Raw genomic sequence first — 22139 nt, forward strand, 5'->3', positions numbered from 1 at the left:
GAAGCTTAATAATAGCTTGCATCATACTTTACCAATTACTGATCTCTGATAAAGCCTTGAATACTGTAAGCAAGGTGTATACACAGATGAGAAAAAATTTCCCTGCTATTTCCTGGTTAAAAATACACTTGTTCCGTGGTGAAAATACATTTTTCCGTGTTTAGTGACAATATACTTTTCCTCAGAGCTTTAAAATGTATCAACCTTGGAATGGTGAAGGTTTTATACACTGGCATAGAACTTTCGGGCACTTTAGGAACTAAAACTCAGCGGGGGAAAAAAAAAAGTGTTTTGGAAAGATTTTTGATGCGCGACAACATTTACAATGCATATTTTGAAAGTATAAACAGGAAATCCTGCAAATACAGCACAATAACTTCTGAAGTGCTGAAATTGAGATTGCAATGCACTTTTGTCAGACAATCATTTGAAGAACAATTATACTCTTTGCCATCATTATGATATAATTCATAATCTATGAAAGAACTAAAGTCTTTTTTAGTGTGTTTCACCCTTTAAGACACTTCAAACACAAATGTGACAGTAAAATATTAAATAACGGCATAAATGGCTGATCTTCTCGGCCCAAAACTTTTCAAAGTGGCTAGTCCTCAGTGTCTAACGTTCCATGTTTTAAGAAATTCATCACACATTCCAACACGTGGCATAATTTATCTTCCATAAATGGTAATTAATGCTTTGCAAACCACCATTTGCAGTATTTTCTGGTGACCAGTTACAAATGTTAACAGTTGTCATGTCATGCTCCTTGAAACTAGGCTCACAAGAGAGATGCATTGAAGGAGTTCGTTGTTGGGCAGTATTCCATTGTCTTTGAAACATTTTCCTACTAGCAAACACTTGGGTGAGGACTCTGTGTTTTGTAGTAGTAAATGGTGCACTTTCTATGCAACTTAAGTTATATTTTAGTGTTATTCTCTCCTTCATGTTTTATTGCTGCAGTATTATTCTGCAGTAGCAGGCTACAGTAAAATCCTCCGTTAGATTTACCTGTTCTTACCAATCAAAATTACAAAAATGTAACTGCAAACTAAAATAATGAAAAATTCTGAGTTTTTCCCTGATTTCTCTTGGATGAAAAAGCTCCTGCTTCTTTTTTTTTTTTTTTAAAAATACAGATTTCCCAGTTGTCTCAGGGTATAGACACCCCGTGTAAGGCTGACATTATGTCACTGAAAAAGATGAAATACTATCTCCTTTCCTTGTTGAAACAACTCTCACTCGCAGCTTACTTTTCTTGACCCACCAGATAACAGCAGGAGATTGTAGTGGTGATCAAGTCTTCTTATACTTAACTTGAGTCAAAAAAACAGCACAAAGAGGAGAGTTAAGAAGAAGTTGCTATTCTACTCTGATGACCAAAAAGTCATGACACCATTCACCAGGAGATTGTCTGCTGCCTGGTGGTACGCACTGCAGGCACATGACATGGTAAGGAAAGTATATACGAGGTGTGATGGAAAAGTAATGGGAAGTTCCTTCAATGGTTCTGTTTTATCCCATCAATGGTGGCGACAGAACATCCTTTCATCATTCTCTTCTGCCTCCAGAATAGAAAGAAGTTGCACAGGGCCTTGTCCAGCAAATATGGTGGCTGAGGTAACATAATGGTTCTGTTTCTTTGCCAAAAAATCACAAGCAAATATTGAGCAGTGGCTACGAGCATTATTGTGATGCAATTTCCATGAGCAGTTTTGCCAAAATTCTGGTCTTCTTTTTAGGACTGCTAGATGCAAACAGCATATAACTTCCAGGTAGAGTATTCCTCATTGACCGAATGACTTAAGGCAGGAACTCTAGATGCACTACCCATCATTATCGAAGAAACGAGTGAGAAAAATCTTCACCTGATCGAATTTGCTGAATTTTTATCGGTCTTGGCTCTTCGGGCAGTTTTCATCGGGATGATTGGGCTCTGGTTTCGACGTCATGCCTGTATACCCATATATTGTCACCCGTTATAACCTTGTTTAGAAGTTCTGGATCATTGTCGACTTCATTCAGCAATTCCCGTGTGACGGCTACATGACATCATGTTTGGTTGAAATACAACAATTTCAGAATAAACTTTGCTGCTACATGTTGACATGCCAAAAACATAAAAAAAAAAAAAAAAAAAAATAGCTTGTTACGAGCCACACGATGCTGGCATCATCAATGACATCTTCAATGGGGATTCCGTGATTTTCCAGAACAGTTTTCTTTACTTCTCCCACATTGTCATCAGAGCATCCAGGGCAGCTTCATCTTCAATGTCTTCTCGACCCGCTTTGAAACATTTATACTGCTTGTGAACTTTTGTCTTACTCATAGTAGATTTGCCTCAGGCCACAGTCAACATTTCAAATGCAGTGCTGGACTTTATTCCATTTTTCAGGCAAAATTTAAAGCAAATTCTTTGATCCATCTTTTTTGAAAGTAAAAATTCACCGAGTACTTGAAAACAGGTATAACCTTTTCGACTCTCACAGTATGCTAAATATTCAAAACAACTGAAAATGTAAACATATCTATCAACAAGGTAAATAAAATTGAAAATCAGTTATAAAAAACCCCTCAAAATTAAAAAAAGTAATTATTACGTTTTGATCACACCTCGTAAATGAAGGTCACATCTTGTAAATGAAGCAGAGACATATGGAGATTCATTCTAGCGATGATACGGGCTGCAAATAGAGAGCTTCATTGACAAAGGGCACATTGTTATAGGCTGGCATTTGGGAATATTCATCTTGGAAATAGTGAAGCTGATCAGTTGTTCGCATGCTATTGTCATGAGCTTCTATAGAGAGTTGGCAAGAAGGTGTTGGACATCCACACCTTATCACAGAATATGTAGTTTGGTCACTTGCTGTCTCTGTAAAGCAGGACAGAGATTGGACCCTGGATAAATGGAAATATCCTCACCTGTTTGGATTAGTCACATTTCTCTTTACATCAGTGCGACTTTCATGTCTAGATTTCCGTTATCCACGTTAATGTCTGCTTGAAACATGCACCACACCGTGGACATCGGGTTTTCTGTGGGACCTATGGTAATAATTGTAGGCATCATGACAGCTATGGACTATTCCACACCATCTGAATGCCTTCGTGCTTGATGTCTTCCCTGACAGTGATGGAATTTTAGCAAGCTAACTGTCCATATAATGACAAAGTACTGCTTGATGAGCACGACAGTCAAATAAAAATGATATCATGGCCACCAAATTTTCCAGATCTGAACTTGATGGACCAAATCTGATACCCCCCCCCCCCCCCCCCTGGGTATCATCTCCACACCCACAACTCACCTGCCCATAGTTTATGTGAGTTGTGTGATCTGTGCATAGACCTCTAGTGCCACAAAAAATGGTTGGTTCAAATGGCTCTGAGCACTATGGGACTTAACATCTATGGTCATCAGTCCCCTAGAACTTAGAACTACTTAAACCTAACTAACCTAAGGACAGCACACAACACCCAGTCATCACGAGGCAGAGAAAATTCCTGACCCCGCCGGGAATCGAACCCGGGAACCCGGGCGTGGGAAGCGAGAACGCTACCGCACGACCACGAGCTGCGGACTCTAGTGCCACAAATTTACAGAAATTTAACAAGGACTTGTCAAATCAATACAAGCAGATTCACTACTGTATACACTCCAAAGGTCAGCCAACATGCAACTAAGCAGATGGTCATAATGTTTTGGCTCATCAGCGTATGTAAACATTAATTTCTTTGAGTGTATTAAATAGATGTCCAAATGAAAACAAAATACAATTCATTATTTGATATTTAAAGTATGGTACCTGATCAGATATGATTAGAGCAATGTGAGCTGCGAGCCAGTAGTACAAAGATTGCTGAAAAGTTTGTTTGTGCACCATGGTTCTGTATAAGAGAGTTCTTACAACTTTGTCAGCATAGTCTTTCATTGAGTTGTTACTGTGCGGATTTACATGAAAATTCCACAATCAGGGTGTATACGTGGACAAGGAAAAAAAATTCCCGGATTTTTCCCAGATTTCCCGGTTAAAAATACACTTTCTCCCGGGTGACAGTATATTTTCCTTATCAATCCTTTGAATGGTTATGGTTTTATACACGGCCGTACAATTTTCCGGCACTTTAGAAAGCGAAACTCATGGAAAAAGACACGTTTTGGAAATATCTTTGATGTGCAGCAACGTGTACGCTGCGTATTTTCGTATGACGACAGCACACATTGGAATTCCACCAAACACCGCATGTTACTTTCCGAATCATTGAAATCGATATTTCGATGCGGTCATGTAAGCCGTTCGTAGCTAATGTCACGTGATCTCGCCAGCTGATGACAGCGGATATTCAGAGCATAGGACACGAGATACAGTCAGCCAACAGCAACATCACTTTAAGTAGCACGAACACGCGAACAGGGAAAGTTAATAGTTTAAATTAATATAAATAGTGTTGCTACAAGAAAAGAAAAGCTTTCACATATAATATTTGTCTCAAACTGCAAGAGAAGCTAAGCTTTCGCATATAGTGTTGATCTTTTTTGCGCATGTTATACTTTAACATATATCACACAAATGAGCCAGAAAATTTTTTTAACAGTGACATAAATGTCTGATCTTCAGGGTTCGAAATTCTTCTAAATGGCTCGTCATCAAAGAGTTGGTTTTTAAATGAGAGTCAAACGCTATGTGGTTTAATAAATTCATGGTACATTCTTGCACATAGCTCAACTAATGTAAAATGATATTTACTTTGAAAGTAACGGTTTACAAACCACCATTCGCAATATTTTCCAGCGAACCGTTAGAAATAGGTTCGTTTCAGCAGTTGCCAGAGAGCGCAGATAACAGGCGACACCGCGCTTGGGTAGATATCATGACGTAGGAAGCTCGTATGTACGTACGTGTAAAACATTGAAAGATCATACATTATGTCATAAAAGAAACAAGACATCAGAGGATACTGCAAGAGCATTGGAATTTCGTTTACCATATTAAAACGTGCACATTTAAAGTGCATACTTAAAGTACAGATTCGAATGTCCAGATTCTCAATAAAATAGACCTCGACCTGATATTAAGCTTTTCAATGTGGTTTTCGGGATATAAATTTTCTTGGAGCACCAGTACTGTATTATATCATGTTTGGGTCTTTATTATGGCATAATGCAACACGTGCTATAAAATGAAAACGTGCACTTGAAATGCAGCGCACAGTTGAAACTAACCAGTACTGTGGAATTAAACATTTCGTTTCAAACACACTGACTGCCTCTGCGGAAAAGGTTAACAAAAGCCTAATTTCTTTAGCGAACAGACAAAACTAACTTCATTGTTCCGCAAGGCGATTAATGCTTGACTGTCAAAAAGGTAGAAATAAAATGAAATCTGAAACTAATGACATATTTCAGCCTTGCGTAATTATGTGAATGTATTTTAATTCACTTGATAGCTTCTAGCCGCAGATATCCGTTTCGTTTTCATTTGATGTGAGAGTAAACGAAGGGGAAACAGGAAGATCTCTAAATGTAAACACGGGTCACATGGAGACTACGCACTCTAGCTCAGACTGCTCTGCGCATCAGCCCCGGATCTACATTTGCGAACCGGGTCAATATTTTAAAAAATCGAATTTTTAAAATATTTTCATCTTGTAGCGCACATCTTTCTGAAAAGTCTGAAACATAAAACATATGTATTCGAGGAAATGTAAGACATATTATTTGGTCTTAAGTATGCCAAAGTGCAGTGCCACGCCTCTTCATAAAGCATTTTTCTACAGCACGACCAAACTATATTCAGGAGGTGGAAATTGAAATGTCCTGTGGTGCCTCTCCAGCTCCCAGTCGGCCGGTTTGACAGCCTGCCCCCTCTTTAAAAAAAATCTCACAATTAATTGCGGATGGGATTACTTGTAATCGAGAGAACAAGAACTCCTCAGAAAATCTGAATTCTTTATTGCCTAATAGCTAATAATTTGCTGTTTTGTGTGACATAAAATTAAATATAGAATATATAAAACCAATACTGACAAGAGATAAGCAAGAAATTACACATTTCTTCAAACCTTAGCTCCTAGCACTTTTTCTCTCTAATCTTGCTACAGCTTTACAAGGTGTGCTTTCCTTTCTGCGAAAGAATCTATTACCTCATCAAAGTTCGTCAAAACTGTTGCTACATGAAAAATCCAAATGTCATTATCTAATACTGAGAAAGCTGTTAATACAAATAATAAATGTGTGGTTTCTCGATCTGATTACGTCTATTTTGTCACTGTCTGCTAGATAAAACAAAATAGGCCTTTCTAATATGGCAGCAATTTTGTAACAAACCAAATAAACGAGACTGTTTTCCCACAAATGGCCATTTTTATAACACAACAGGATATAATCCAATAAGTACCAATATCAAATGCCTATTAGGCCTACTACAAGCAAAAAGCTTTATGTTAGGAAATAGTTTGACATTTCATTCATACGCACCAGCTTCTCAAGCATGAAATCGAAAAGCAGTATTACGAAATTTTTACATAAATTTGGAATCGTCTTATTCTTCCGTAATTTGTGTGAAGTCCCCGTTTCTTCTTCTTCCTCGTTCTAACAAACAATCTTGTCATCACCAATTCTGTAGCTATTGCTGCCATTGTCAAAATTTGTTCGCTGATTAACTTCACTAATCCTGCCAGAATCACTCTGGTTAGGTGTTATTATGTGTTCGAACAACACGTTTTCCGCGTTACTTCCAGAATAGAACTTACGCGGTTGCTAGCCGGGGACTGTACTACTGGTCCTTACTAGTGTAGCGATCTGGCCAAAAACTTTGTCAAAATTTCATTTTCTTGGATACACCGAGAAGATAATACGTAATCTTTCTCACCTGTTGTTCCTGTCAGTCGTTTATTTCCACTCTGGTAGTCTGAATCTATGGATTTCGCTTGTAATTATAACAATGTTGATCATTCGCAAACCCAATCAACCACATAATCAGACAGCGATTGGCATTCATCCGTTGGGCTTTACTCCCTCAGCTAGTCCCGTCCCCTTTTGTCTGCGGAAAGTTTGCTTCTAGATGCAACGAGGATTCTCCTGACAGAGACAACACGTACACTATGCATGTATTCAGAAGTCAACTTATGATTAATTCAGAAATCAACTTAAAATGTGTTAAAAAGTGTTCAAAAACCAACAGGGAAGCGTTTCAAAATTATATGAATAATCGATAGGCAAACGTGTGCTGGATGCTAGGTGCTTTGTGAAACAAGTTGTTTTCCTCAAGAATATGAATTTGGCGCCCCCTTTTCCCGGTAGCGTCTAGCTGCTTGCTGCGATTGCTTGCACAGCCAACAGCCACATTCCTGTTGCCAGAAGCGGGAGAATCTACTACTCAAACGTGACTCAAGTGCGCATGCGCATGAGCCCGTGCGTAAGTGCTAGAACAAATCAAATGTAAACAGTTGCGACTTCATTCTCACTGGAGGCAATTTGTTGTTACGAAGCACTACATGGTCTTCCTAAAGCCTATGACACATTTTCGATTGGGAGACGCTTGCATGAACACTGTGTGTCGTTGTTGTATATGGCGCATTTCCTTTGCAGTTAAGTCATTTTCATTTTTTTCTCTTGTTTACGTTTTATTGTTGAAGTATTATTCAGCATTAGCGGGATACAGCACTATTCTTTGTTAGAGTATCAGTTCTTACCAGTCAAAAATACAAAAACTTAACTGAAAACTAAAACAATGAAAAATTCCCGGAATTCTAAAAATATCCCGGGTTTTTCCCGGTTTTCTCCCAGGTGAAAAAATTCACGGGTTTTTCCCGGATCTCCCAGGTCGTATACACCCTGACAATGAATAAGGTAAGAAAGGTTAGCCTTGACCAAAGTGTGCACACTTACATATGCAACTCACGGACTTCTGTCACAGCCACTCAACTATCAAGCTATTATGGAAAGCACAATCTATAAAGAACACGACAACAAAAACAGTTTCTCACCCATTAGTAGTGAAACAAGAAACTGCAACAGGCTCTAGCTGCATTCAACTCTTGCCCCATTGCAAGCTAGACAGGCTCAGGAGTAGGGGAAGGGGGTTACAGAGGAGAAGAATGTTGTGTCATGGGTAATTCTATTTACTGACTATCAGCTTGTTCATCCCTCCTGGTGATATTAGGGGTGAGGAAGTTCTACATTGGGTTTATATTTTATTTATTCACCATATTTTCCTTCATTTCATAACCTGTCTGAAATCTGGTATCAGTGTATACTTGTTTTACAGCCTACACAAAGCTTCATTTTCCAAGATAATCATGCAACAATAAAAATAAATAGTTCTACCGATTTTGGGGTGTTGCTTGGCCTTGGACCTTCTTGGGGAAGTCTTTGCAGAAAAACTACTCAGTATCTTTCTGTCCAGTTTGTACTCTCTGACTGGAGATATCAGAAAAGGGTTCCGAATACTATACTCACCTTCAAATTGTCTTTTTGTATGATACTGGATAACCAACATTGGTCAGGTTATTCACACATGAACAGTCTCACCATTGCCCACTACAATGATTCTTTTTGCACTGTTAAATATGAGTTAAAATTTACAATACAACTCAAATAATCTATTTCATGTCATCAGCTTACTCACAGTTTTATTAAAAGTACTGATGTTAGTAATGATCCAAATACATGTAGGTGTGGCACAAGCTATTTGACTGTGTGTTGTTCAGTTTGTTCTATAGGAATGTAAATTCACTAACAGGAAAGCTGCAAGATTTCGTATGGCTAACACAAGTGAACAGGGGAATATATAAAGGATACTAAACTTGCAAGAAATTTAAAAAGGGTAGAATACATATATATTTAAAATCAGAGAATGAAAGTATGTGCTTAGTCCAAGCATCTCAACTGAACAGCTGTGGTACATTAGCATGAAAGGACTGCAGAGCAAAGCTGACAGTTGTGAATCAACAGCTGTTGGTTATTTAAAACTCTGATCCAAGATCACTACATCATGTCTCCTCTAAAGTGAAATTTAAATGAAATTACAAAGGCTTGAGAAGAGGTGAATGGCCTACCTTCACAAGTGTGTGACTTACAATAGTGTGAAAATGCAGTTGGTATGATGCACCATGTGACATCAGAACAGGATGACATGGGACAGCATTCTCAGAGCAGTAAAGGACCACAGAACTTTGTCAAATGTTGGAAAATGACAACACGTGTTCCATTGTCTTTCCTCAGAGTCAACAAGGGTTTGTTGTAAAACTGAACAAACATTTTCCTTTGCAAAAAATATTTTTGATACTTCACCAAAAAATGTCTCATTTCAATGGACTTCTCAATGCAGATGAGTGTGTGTCAACCGGCAACAACTCTTTTTCCAGTGAGTTTGGATTATAGTAGCACTTGTGAAATACTGTAGTGGTTAGTACTACCTCCATGTGTTTATTACCTCTGTCAATAAAGTAGTGTGTGTTATACCCATGGCAACACAGGACAGATGCCTAGCATCATAGTCTAGGTTGTTGTTGGATGCTGCAGTAAATCTCGACTGATCCACAAACAACACTTGACACACAAGGAGCATATCCTTCTCTGCATATCAAGTACTGTTTCTTCCCAGGAATAACAATCCACCCAAATGTTCTTACTGGATAAACACAGCAACTTGGCACTTCAATAATCTCTCATGATGCAAAGATATTCCTGTGAATACAGTCCAATTCTGTTCAGTTTAATGCCATGGCCTTTTATCACTTCATACAGTGGTCTTGCTAAATACTAGTTTCAGGATCTAATATTGTTTTATTTCTCTATATTTTTAATTCTGTATTATTATCAATGTAACTTTTATGCGGAACAAATTTTATTAATATGTGATGATTCCTTGATGGAGCTGCAAATTTTCACAATTGTGGTGTATGATAGCAAAGTGCTCTACACTACAAATGTACCACTTGTAATACCTTCATTATGCTAAGCATCCAGTTCCACAAATCATTTTTCAGCTTGGGAGGGGGTGTGGGGAAGGTGGTTCCACCATGTTTATGGACTATTCATTGTACCTAATATATGATAAGGATGAAGTTTACTAAATGGCTCTGTTTCATTTTACGGCCATTTTCTTCTTCCACATTCAATCTTTCCTTAGACAAAGTTGTATCTGCAATATTTATCCATTAAATGGATGAAACTGAAGAACAATTTAATAATAATTTATAGATTAGGCATGTACACAGTTACTATGAATAATAATCAGCTGTGAGATTCAAGATCTTGCATTACAGAATTTTCATTTGGAGTTTGCATAATTTGGATCTAAATATAAGCTGTACACTTATGAAAAAGTTGACAATATTGAAAAAATTTAAAATCAAGAAGCATTTAGTATGGAATGCCAGAATACTTCTAAATGGACTAGTGCAGACCCTGCATCATTCTCTAAAAATTACATCCACCAGTAGCTCTCATTGTATCCTATGGATCAAGTGATGAGGCACCAACCAATGGTCTGCCCAAGGGTTGGTGGACTGGTCAAGTATCAGCCTAGCAGTTTGGCACTGCAGACATGGATATAATTCTTGTCACTAACAAGTCATGGTAGACTGACGAGCTATTAGAAAACAGGCAACATCTAAATTTCTTGTTACAGATCACAGTTACTGCTGGTTGTCAATGATTCAGACATCTCTTCTGGATAGTCATTTGAACAGCTTAGCCACTCCTGCCTGACAAACCTCTTCGGAGTTTTTAAGTTTGCCTTATGTGACAATATTTATCCTCTTAAAACATATGTGACTTTGGCCGAGCAATGAAAGTAAAGTGTAGGTTGCACATGCACAACAGAGGAAATTCAAACAACTTTAGTGTCTGTCGCTACTGATCTGCTAAACCTTCTTCATCATCAGCCATCACAATAGGATGGGAAAAAAAAAAAAAAAAAAAAAAAAAAAAAAAAAAAAAAAAAAAAAAAAAAAAAAAAAAAAAGGAACCAGGTATTCCTATGGCTCGCTTAGAATTTAGCAGCTAGCAGCGTCACAACCTGATGTCTTTCCTACTTTTGATGAGAACACTGAAGTTTGGAAGGTGTATGTGCAAAGATTCCTACATTTCATGGTATTTCAGGTAACCTCATATGAACAGAAATGACCACTGTCCCTTTCTTAGCCTTCTCCTGACATTATTTCCTTATTTAGTAAGTTAAGTCTCTTATTAGATCCCAATGGCTTACCATTCTTCAAGATACGTGATCTGTTATTTCCTCATTTTGCTCCAGCATTGTATACTTCTTTTACTAACCAAGACAGTTGTCTACCACTGCCATCTCCAACAACACTGATATATACACTTTCTACTACTCCCAAGCACTTGTTCGCAACCTCATCACTCTTAGTAACAGATCAATGTCAACATCCTGTTGCCCTAGCCATTCTCCATGGAGGTCAATAATAGAGCTGTCACTGGATACTATGCCCTGACATTAACCTCCCTGCTGAAGCAGGCACAAATTGGATTGTTTACACTCATATGCACCCAATTTGAGGGTGGAAGGGATAGATGCTGTATCCTCTGGATTCACTGATTAGGCACACAACAGTTTACTGAAGACCACCACAGTGTGGCAGTGCTGTCTGTCTTGTATTATATCAGAAAAACAGCACGTCAGTCACCAGTGAATTGTTACAGATCAACAACCCATCAGTAATCCCTGTCTGTTCCACCACCAACCACCACCAGCAATTTGGTTATACTGTGCTATGCCCCACAACTACAGAAGCTTGTCTACTAGTTTGATTTTTCCTCTGGATCGGCCTTTGTATTGTTCTGCAATTTTCTACTGTCAACTCGAATTCCAACTTCAAGCTGGCCGACAGAAGGTGCAGCCTACTGCAATAGTATTGGTTCTCTATAGACTGTATTTGAACAATAAAGTATAATTTACCATCTACAACATCATCTATAGATAGATAAGGGAACTACACAACTATATAGTCAGCTTCACTTCCTAAAATGTAGTAACTTAACTTGATTAAAACCTTCTATCTGCAATTTTTAACTAATAGTTAATACCTACGTCTGTCCTATGCCTGTTTTAACTGTCGTGATAACAGTCAGTTGGTAACTGATAATTGAATAGGAAGCTGAGAAACAACTCATACACAAAGTGTTACAGACATGAAAAGTGTTTTCCATTTGTAATTATCTCCACGTTCGGCCAAGTGCCAATGCGAAACTCAAGAAACAAGAAATAATTACTATTGGTTTGATCACTTCTGTTAATTCAACAGCTGGAAGAAGACTTACATTATAAAGTTTACAGTATATCCAACAACATTTATCTCCCTTTAGACGACTTCTTGCTTTTGCAACCGTGTTATCAGGTATATACTGTGTCCTAACTGCACACAACTGTCAGTTAAAGTAAACTGTACATAGTTATTTAGTATCTGCTTCATTCATTGCAATATTCTTAGTATGGTTAACAATGTTAATGATGGAGTTTTCTCTCTCTCTCTGCCTCTGGTAAGCACTTCTTGTAAAACTTTCCTACTAACGTTGTTTCCTACTATAGTCAGCATCATTTCACTTAATCATTTTGCTTTCTCTTTTCTAACTATCTTCCCATATGGTTCACACAGTCTCACTGTACATTTTCTAGATATATTTTTTCGATTATTCCAACATTTGCTCCATCATTCCACTATACATAAGTACTTCTTTCCCTATCCTGACATCACTTATCAGGCTAGAAATCTTTTTAATTGCTCATATATGGTTACCATTACTATCTATAAAAACTGCTCTTGGGTTTTGGTTACCCATACTCAGACAAATAACCTCTCATGATCTGATCAGGTAATTCATTAGCTCTTGGTGCCTATGCTTCAATATGTTGGGATGAAACAATACTTACAAAATACACGTACATAAAATTCAGAAAACTAGCAGCAGGTCAAACCCACTGTTTTGAAAGAAAATCCAACATGTTTCAAGTCTTTCAGCCAGCACACAAACACACACCAGGGTTCACAAGTTTCTGATACAGGAAGTAAAAATAGGAATTGCAAGGCACTTCTAGACAGCTATCACAGTGTACTGGCGAAGCTTGACACCATCTCTGTATCACAGCACGACAGGCAGATTAACAGACATCTTAGTCTACAATACAATGTAAACAAAAAAAGGAGAAAACGAGGGAGTGGGGGTGTTACAAACCTCCGACAATCTTCTCTCAGTTGGCCTATCAGTCTCCTCTAATGTGATACCAGTAAACCTTCTTGCAAGAAGACTTTCAAAATTTGCTGTTTTTTGTATTACAAATAAAAGCAGCTTCACATCAATTTCTGTTTTGCGTTTATGCATCAACTTTGAAAGCTCATCTCTGTAACAGAGGGGGAAAAATATTACTTGCATTTTCTTTTAACAATTTTCAAATCTAAATACACAAAAGGAAGAAGTAGTAAAATGGTCAGTTGACATACATTTATGTTAACAATCTGGACAAATTTTCACTCTGAAGTGAAGTGTGCACTGATCTGAAACTTCTTGGAAGATTAAAACTGTGTGCCTAGCCAGGACATGAGCATCTGCCTTTTTTGGCCAAGTGCTCAACCCACAGAGCTATCCAAGCACAGCTCACAACCTGACCCCACAGCTTTCCTTTTACCTTCACCTCATCTCCTACCTTCCAAAGTTCACAAAAGTTCTCCTGCATACTTCGCAGGACTTGTATTCCTGGAAGAATGGATAATGCGGAGACATGGCTTAACCACAGAGTGGGAGGTTGTTTCCAGCATTAATTTTCACTCTGCAGAGGAGTAGGCACTGATTTGGAACTTCATGGGAGATTAAAACTGTGTGCCAGATTGGGACTTGAACTTGGGACTTTTACCATTTGTGGACAAGTGCTCAACTGACTGAGCTACCGAAGCATGACTCATGACCCACCCTCACATCTTTAGCTCTGCCAGTACCTCATATCCTAGCTTCAAAACTTCACAGAAGTTCTCTTGCATACCTTGCAGGACTAGTACTCCTGTAAGAGAGGATACTGTGAAGACATAGCTTAGCTACAGCATAGGGGATGTTTCCAGAATGGATCTTCACTGTGCAGCAGAGTGTACACTGATTTATAAATATTCTTTCTACCACGAGTACTAGTACCATAATGTATGTAGGCATTGGTGGAAGTATAGTTGTGAGAGCAGGTCATGAGCCGTGCTTGGATAGCCCAGTTGATTGAGCAGTTGCCCACAAAATGCAAAGATCCCAGGTTCGAATATCCAGTATGGCACATAGTTTTAATCTCCCAGAAAGTTTCAATCAGCACACACTAGCTGCAGAGTGAAAATTCCTTCTGGAAACAATCCTCCAGGCTGTGGTTAATCCACACCTCCGCCATGTCACTTCTTCCAGAAGTACTAGTCCTGCAAAATATGTAGGAAAACTACTGTAAAGTTTGGGAGGTAGAAACAAGATAATGGTGGATGTAAAACTGTGACAGTGGGTTGTGTGTCATGATAGGATAGCTCAAGCAACTAAGTACTTCTCAGGAAGGGCAAAATTCCCACATTTGAGTCCTCGTTCGGTACGCAGTTTTTATCTGCCAAGGATTTTCATATTAATAATCATTATTAAATAATTTATGTTAAGGCTGTGGAAGTATATCTGACAGTATATGAAAATAATGAAAAGGAAAAGGGAAATGTGGATGCGATATTCCCAGGAAAATATATCAACAGATGCCTCTAAGATAGCAGTTCATGTACCAACCTTTGCAAGTTCTGTTGAGGCATTTTGGGCTATTAAGGACAAAAAAAGCCAGAATAACCAAAGGAAACAAAGAACAGCTGAATTTCACACTTGCTGAATTTCAAAACATGTCAGACACCAAGAAGAAAAGTGATTCTGCTACGTGACAACAATGACCATCATACTGCTTCCAAGCAGACCTTGAAACAGACATGACAGCATGTGATCTTGTGGCAACTGGTGCTCGTTTATTTGAACTAAGGAACATGCTCAAATCTACTGGTGTGAAGTCACTAAATGGTCGTGATGTTTTAGTTCTCATCATTATCATCATCATCATCATCATCATCATCATTTAAGACTGATTATGCCTTTCAGCGTTCAGTCTGGAGCATAGCCCCCCTTATACAGTTCCTCCATGATCCCCTATTCAGTGCTAACATTGGTGCCTCTTCTGATGTTAAACCTATTACTTCAAAATCATTCTTAACCGAATCCAGGTACCTTCTCCTCGGTCTGCCCCGACTCCTCCTACCCTCTACTGCTGAATCCATGAGTCTCTTGGGTAGCCTTGCTTCTCCCATGCGTGTAACATGACCCCACCATCTAAGCCTGTTCGCCCTGACTGCTACATCTATAGAGTTCATTCCCAGTTTTTCTTTGATTTCCTCATTGTGGACACCCTCCTGCCATTGTTCCCATCTACTAGTACCTGCAATCATCCTAGCTACTTTCATATCCGTAACCTCAACCTTGTTGATAAGGTAACCTGAATCCACCCAGCTTTCGCTCCCATACAACAAAGTTGGTCGAAAGATTGAACGGTGCTCAGATAACTTAGTCTTGGTACTGACTTCCTTCTTGCAGAAGAGAGTAGATCGTAGCTGAGCGCTCACTGCATTAGCTTTGCTACACCTCGCTTCCAGTTCTTTCACTATGTTGCCATCCTGTGAGAATATGCATCCTAAGTACTTGAAACCGTCCACCTGATCTAACTTTGTTCCTCCTATTTGGCACTCAATCCGTTTATATTTCTTTCCCACTGACATTACTTTCGTTTTGGAGATGCTAATCTTCATACCATAGTCCTTACATTTCTGATCTAGCTCTGAAATATTACTTTGCAAACTTTCAATCGAATCTGCCATCACAACTAAGTCATCCGCATATGCAAGACTGCTTATCTTGTGTTCACATATCTTAATCTCACCCAGCCAGTTTATTGTTTTCAACATATGATCCATAAATAATATGAACAACAGTGGAGACAGGTTGCAGCCTTGTCTTACCCCTGAAACTACTCTGAACCATGAACTCAATTTACCGTCAACTCTAACTGCTGCCTGACTATCCATGTAAAGACCTTTAATTGCTTGCAAAAGTTTGCCTCCTATTCCATAATCTTGTAGAACAGACAATAACTTCCTCCTAGGAACCCGGTCATATGCCTTTTCTAGATCTATAAAGCATAGATACAATTCCCTGTTCCACTCGTAACACTTCTCCATTATTTGCCGTAAGCTAAAGATCTGGTCCTGACAACCTCTAAGAGGCCTAAACCCACACTGATTTTCATCCAATTGGTCCTCAACTAATACTCGCACTTTCCTTTCAACAGTACCTGAGAAGATTTTACCCACAACGCTGATTAAAGAGATACCCCTGTAGTTGTTACAATCTTTTCTGTTTCCATGTTTAAAGATTGGTGTGATTACTGCTTTTGTCCAGTCTGATGGAACCTGTCCCGACTCCCAGGCCATTTCAATTATCCTGTGTAGCCATTTAAGACCTGACATTCCACTGTATTTGATGAGTTCCGACTTAATTTCATCCACCCCAGCCGCTTTATTGCACTGCAATCTATTGACCATTTTTTCCACTTCCTCAAATGTGATCCTATTTCCATCATCATTCCTATCCCATTGTACCTTGAAATCTGAAACATTACTGATCGCATTTTCACCTACATTGAGCAACTCTTCAAAATATTCCCTCCATCTGCCCAAGGCATCCACAGGATTCACCAGTAGTTTTCCTGACCTGTCCAAAATACTTGTCATTTCCTTCTTACCTCCCTTTCGAAGACTGCTAATACACTCCAGAATGGTTTTCCAGCAGCTTGACCCATAGTCTCCAACCTGTTTCCAAAGTCTTCCCATGATTTCTTCTTGGATGCTGCAATTATCTGTTTGGCTTTGTTTCTTTCTTCAACATAACTTTCTCTGTCTACCTGGGTTCTGGTATGTAGCCATTTTTGATACGCCTTCTTTTTCCTTTTACAGGCTGCCTTGACTGTATCATTCCACCAAGCTGCTTGCTTCAACCTACTTTTACACACTACTGTTCCAAGACATTCTTTAGCCACTTCTAGTACTGTGTCCCTGTACCTTGTCCATTCCTTTTCCAATGACTGTAATTGACTACATTCAACTAACTGGTACCTTTCTGAGATCGCTGTTATGTACTTGTGCCTGATTTCCTTATCCTGAAGTTTCTCCACTCTTATCCTCCTACATATGGACCTGACCTCCTGCACTTTCGGCCTCACAATCCCAATTTCACTGCAGATTAAATAATGATCAGTGTCATCAAAGAATCCCCTGAATACACGTGTGTCCCTCACAGCCTTCCTGAATTCCTGATCTGTTATTATATAGTCAATGACAGATCTGGTTCCCCTGCTTTCCCAGGTATACCGGTGAATGTTCTTATGTTTAAAAAAGGAGTTTGTGATTACTAAGCCCATACTGGCACAGAAATCCAAGAGTTGTTTCCCGTTCCTGTTGGCCTCCATATCCTCTCCAAATTTACCCATAACCTTTTCATACCCTTCTGTTCGATTTCCAATCCTGGCGTTAAAATCACCCATGAGCAGAACACTGTCCTTGTCCTTTACTCTAACAACTACATCACTGAGTGCCTCATAAAAACTATCCATCTTATCTTGATCTGTCCCTTCACAATGCGAATATACTGACACAATCCTAATTTTCTTGCTAGACACTGTCAAATCTATCCACATCAGTCGTTCGTTTACATACCTTATTGCAACTACGCTGGGTTCCATTTCTTTCCTGATGTAAAGCCCTACATCCCATTGTGCTATTCCTGCTTTGACTCCTGACAGGTAGACCTTGTATTCTCCCACTTCCTCTTCTTTCTCACCCCTTACCCGAATGTCACTAACAGCTAAAACGTCCAGCCCCATCTTACTTGCAGCCTCTGCCAGCTCTACCTTCTTCCCAGAGTAGCCCCCATTGATATTAATAGCTCCCCATCTCATTACCATTTGTTTGCCAAGTCGTATCTTAGGAGTCCCTGGTTTGTCAGTTAGGGGTGGGACTCCGTCACCTCCAAAGGTCCGAGGCATTTTGCTCTGATTGTTGCCAGCATCATATTTAAAGTACCAGGGAAGCAGGTTGCTAGCCTTACTTGCTCCGAGTCCCATTGGGTTTTACCCCTAACGGCTGAGGGACTAACTGGTGGATTTGGTAGTCTTTGCCGTATGAGCACAAAGGTGACCACGACTCAGAATATGTCCGAGATGCCCAGCCTTATTCCAAAGTAACTGGTATCCCGACTGTCGGGACCACTTACTTGGCCACTCATACGTTGCCCGTGGTTCATGAACTAGGACATGACTACAGGAACCCACACCATGAACCACATGTTTTAGTTCTAATTAAAGAAATTTATCTCAAGGGTCTTGGCAAGAATTATTTGTGCAACACTATTTCAGCTCGCATGAAGGATGAAATAAGCAAGTTGAGGCCAGTCAGGAAAGTCCGTGTACTCAGGCTTTCATACGGAGTGTATTGGCACTTTTTTTTTTAAATAGACAATAAGAAAAGTTCAGGAAAATGCAGGTCATTAATGATAGAAACTGCTTTGTCATTGTACCCATTAAACTATTAAATAAACAATTACCACTCATATCGTGTATACACAAAGTGGAACTGGTACCAAAAATGGTGATTATGCTATTATCTACATAAATAAAAATGGAAATGTTCATTTGTTAAAAATCTTTTATATGTGAACGTTTGTCATCGATTGTTTTCAAAATTTGACAAAAAGTTGCATTGAATACGAGCATGCTTTTATATACCTACTGGAGTGCCATATCTATACAAACAAAAATCAATTGCCACATCTACGAAAGATCACCACCTGAGAATGTCTTGACCGATTTGGTGGATTTTTCTTTTGTTGTGTTCTTTATTGTCAGGACAAGGTTTGTATGAAAGAAAATTCTTGGAAAATCCACCAGAAAAGTTGAAAATTAAATCAGTTATGAAAGATCATCACTTGAGAATGGCTCAACTGATTTGGTTGACCTCTTATTATTATTATTATTATTTCTTTCCTTTCTCAGACGTTATGTCTGATTAAAAATGGAAAGTGATGCGGACCTTGATCAAGCGTGACTTCCTTTTAACTGTACAGTATATGTTACATTGCATTTAGGAACTTTCGGGTAATTGAACATGTGTCAATAATTACAGATTTCTGTAGTTATATGTATATGTTTGGATGTAGCTGTATTGTGTTGATGTACTGGTGGATATTGTGTGGTATGACTCCTGTAGTTGATAGTGTAATTGGTATAATGTCAACTTTATCCTGATGCCACATGTCCTTGACTTCCTCAGCCAGCTGGATGTATTTTTCAATTTTTTCTCCTGTTTTCTTCTGTATATTTGTTGTATTGGGTATGGATATTTCGATTAGTTGTGTTAATTTCTTCTTTTTATTGGTGAGTATGACGACAGGTTTGTTATGTGGTGTTGTTTTATCTGTTATAATGGTTCTGTTCCAGTATTATTTGTATTCATCATTCTCCAGTACATTTTGTGGTACACACTTGTATGTGGGAACGTGTTGTTTTATTAGTTTATGTTGTATGGCAAGTTGTTGATGTATTATTTTTGCTACATTGTCATGTCTTCTGGGGTATTCTGTATTTGCTAGTATTGTACATCCGCTTGTGATGTGATCTACTGTTTCTATTTGTTATTTGCAAAGTCTGCATTTATCTGTTGTGGTATTGGGATCTTTAATAATATGCTTGCTGTAATATCTGGTGTTTATTGTTTGATCCTGTATTGCAATCATGAATCCTTCCGTCTCACTGTATATATTGCCTTTTCTTAGCCATGTGTTGGATGCGTCTTGATCAATGTGTGGCTGTGTTAGATGATACGGGTGCTTGTCATGTAGTGTTTTCTTTTTCCTATTTACTTTCTTCATATCTGTTGATGTTATGTGATCTAAAGGGTTGTAGAAGTGATTATGAAATTGCAATGGTGTAGCCGATGTATTTATACGAGTGATTGCTTTGTGTATTTTGCTAGTTTCTGCTCATTCTATGAAGAATTTTCTTAAATTGTCTACCTGTCCATAACGTAGGTTTTTTATGTCGATAAATCCCCTTCCTCCTTCCTTTCTGCCTAATGTGAATCTTTCTGTTGCTGAATGTATGTGATGTATTCTATATTTGTGGCATTGTGATCATGTAAGTGTATTGAGTGCTTCTAGGTCTGTGTTACTCCATGTCACTACTCCAAATGAGTAGGTCAATATTGGTATAGCATCAGTATTTATAGCTTTTGTCTTGTTTCTTGCTGTCAATTCCGTTTTCAGTATTTTTGTTAGTCTTTGTCTATATTTTTCTTTTAGTTCTTCTTTAATATTTGTATTATCTATTCCTATTGTTTGTCTGTATCCTAGATATTTATAGGCATCTGTTTTTTCCATCGCTTCTATGCAGTCACTGTTGTTATCCAATATGTAATCTTCTTGTTTAGTGTGTTTTCCCTTGACTATGCTATTTTTCTTACATTTGTCTGTTCCAAAAGCCATATTTATATCATTGCTGAATACTTCTGTTATCTTTAGTAATTGGTTGAGTTGTTGATTTGTTGCTGCTTTTGTGTATATGACTATTTAAAAAAAAGCATTCAGTCTGACAGGTCAACTGCCACATGTTTTCATAACGAAAACAATCAGTGTGACAGTTGTGTACGGAAATGTTGTTACAGAAAATCTCAAAAAGTTCTTGACTGAATTATTACAAATTTTAATATCACATTCTAATGGATGTTCGGATGGACATGTGGACATAGGCTATATATTTTTGTAATATGTATATAAATTGGAAAAGTTCTTGACTAATTTACTTTCAATTTTTACACAATACTCTAATGAGCATTGAGACAGACATAGGCTACATATAAGAACTGCTGGATGCGCTAGTGGTATATAACAATAAAGGGAACATCATGTTAGCAGAAACCTCATGTTCCTTTGTTCAGCATCTTAAAACTCCAGAAGTACTTCAGCAATTAGATGAAATTTTGAAAGAATGTTGCATTCAAATATGAGTGTTTTTTTATATCTAATGAAGTGCCTTATAATAAATAAAAATTAATGCGCATAACAGATGTATTTGTATACCTTATAAAGTAATTGTATCTAAAAAGAAAGATGATGAGACTCACCAAACAAAAGCGCTGGCAGGTTGAGAGACACACAAACAAACACAAAAAATTCTAGCTTTCGCAACGAACGGTTGCTTCGTCAGGAAAGAGGGAAGGAGAGGGAAAGACGAAAGGATGTGGGTTTTAAGGGAGAGGGTAAGGAGTCATTCCAATCCCGGGAACGGAAAGACTTACCTTAGTGTCTGTGTATATGCGGATGGATATGTGTGTGTGTGTGCGAGTGTATACCTGTCCTTTTTTCCCCCTAAGGTAAGTCTTTCCGCTCCCGAGATTGGAATGACTCCTTACCCTCTCCCTTAAAACCCACATCCTTTCCTCTTTCCCTCTCCTTCCCTCTTTCCTGACGAAGCAACCGTTTGTTGCGAAAGCTTGAGTTTTGTATGTATGTTTGTGTTTGTTTGTGTGTCTATCGACCTGCCAGCACTTTTGTTTGGTAAGTCTCATCATCTTTCTTTTTAGATATATTTTTCCCACGTGGAATGTTTCCCTCTATTATATTTATAAAGTAATTGAATAGATAAAAGAAAATCACTCTCCAAGCGGCAGCAGGAGAACATACATATACACTCCTAGAAATTGAAATAAGAACACCGTGAATTCATTGTCCCAGGAAGGGGAAACTTTATTGACACATTCCTGGGGTCAGATACATCACATGATCACACTGACAAAACCACAGGCACATAGACACAGGCAACAGAGCATGCACAATGTCGGCACTAGTACAGTGTATATCCACCTTTCGCAGCAATGCAGGCTGCTATTCTCCCAAGGAGACGATCGTAGAGATGCTGGATGTAGTCCTGTGGAACGGCTTGCCTGGCGCCTCAGTTGGACCAGCGTTCGTGCTGGACGTGCAGACCGCGTGAGACGACGCTTCATCCAGTCCCAAACAT

At 38.6% G+C, this 22139-nt stretch overlaps 1 protein-coding gene across 1 annotated transcript in view; it reads right to left on the reverse strand.

The window, feature by feature from the left end:
• LOC126100693 (vacuolar protein sorting-associated protein 53 homolog) overlaps positions 1-22139 on the reverse strand; it is a 183231-nt gene that overhangs the window by 105873 nt on the left and 55219 nt on the right. Inside the window, exon 7 of the mRNA XM_049911309.1 lies at positions 13208-13373. Within this exon, the coding sequence (XP_049767266.1) occupies positions 13208-13373 (166 nt within the window). The remainder of the gene's footprint in view (positions 1-13207; positions 13374-22139) is intronic.

Source organism: Schistocerca cancellata, chromosome 9 (assembly GCF_023864275.1).
Source record: "Schistocerca cancellata isolate TAMUIC-IGC-003103 chromosome 9, iqSchCanc2.1, whole genome shotgun sequence".
Taxonomy (NCBI): domain Eukaryota; kingdom Metazoa; phylum Arthropoda; class Insecta; order Orthoptera; family Acrididae; genus Schistocerca; species Schistocerca cancellata.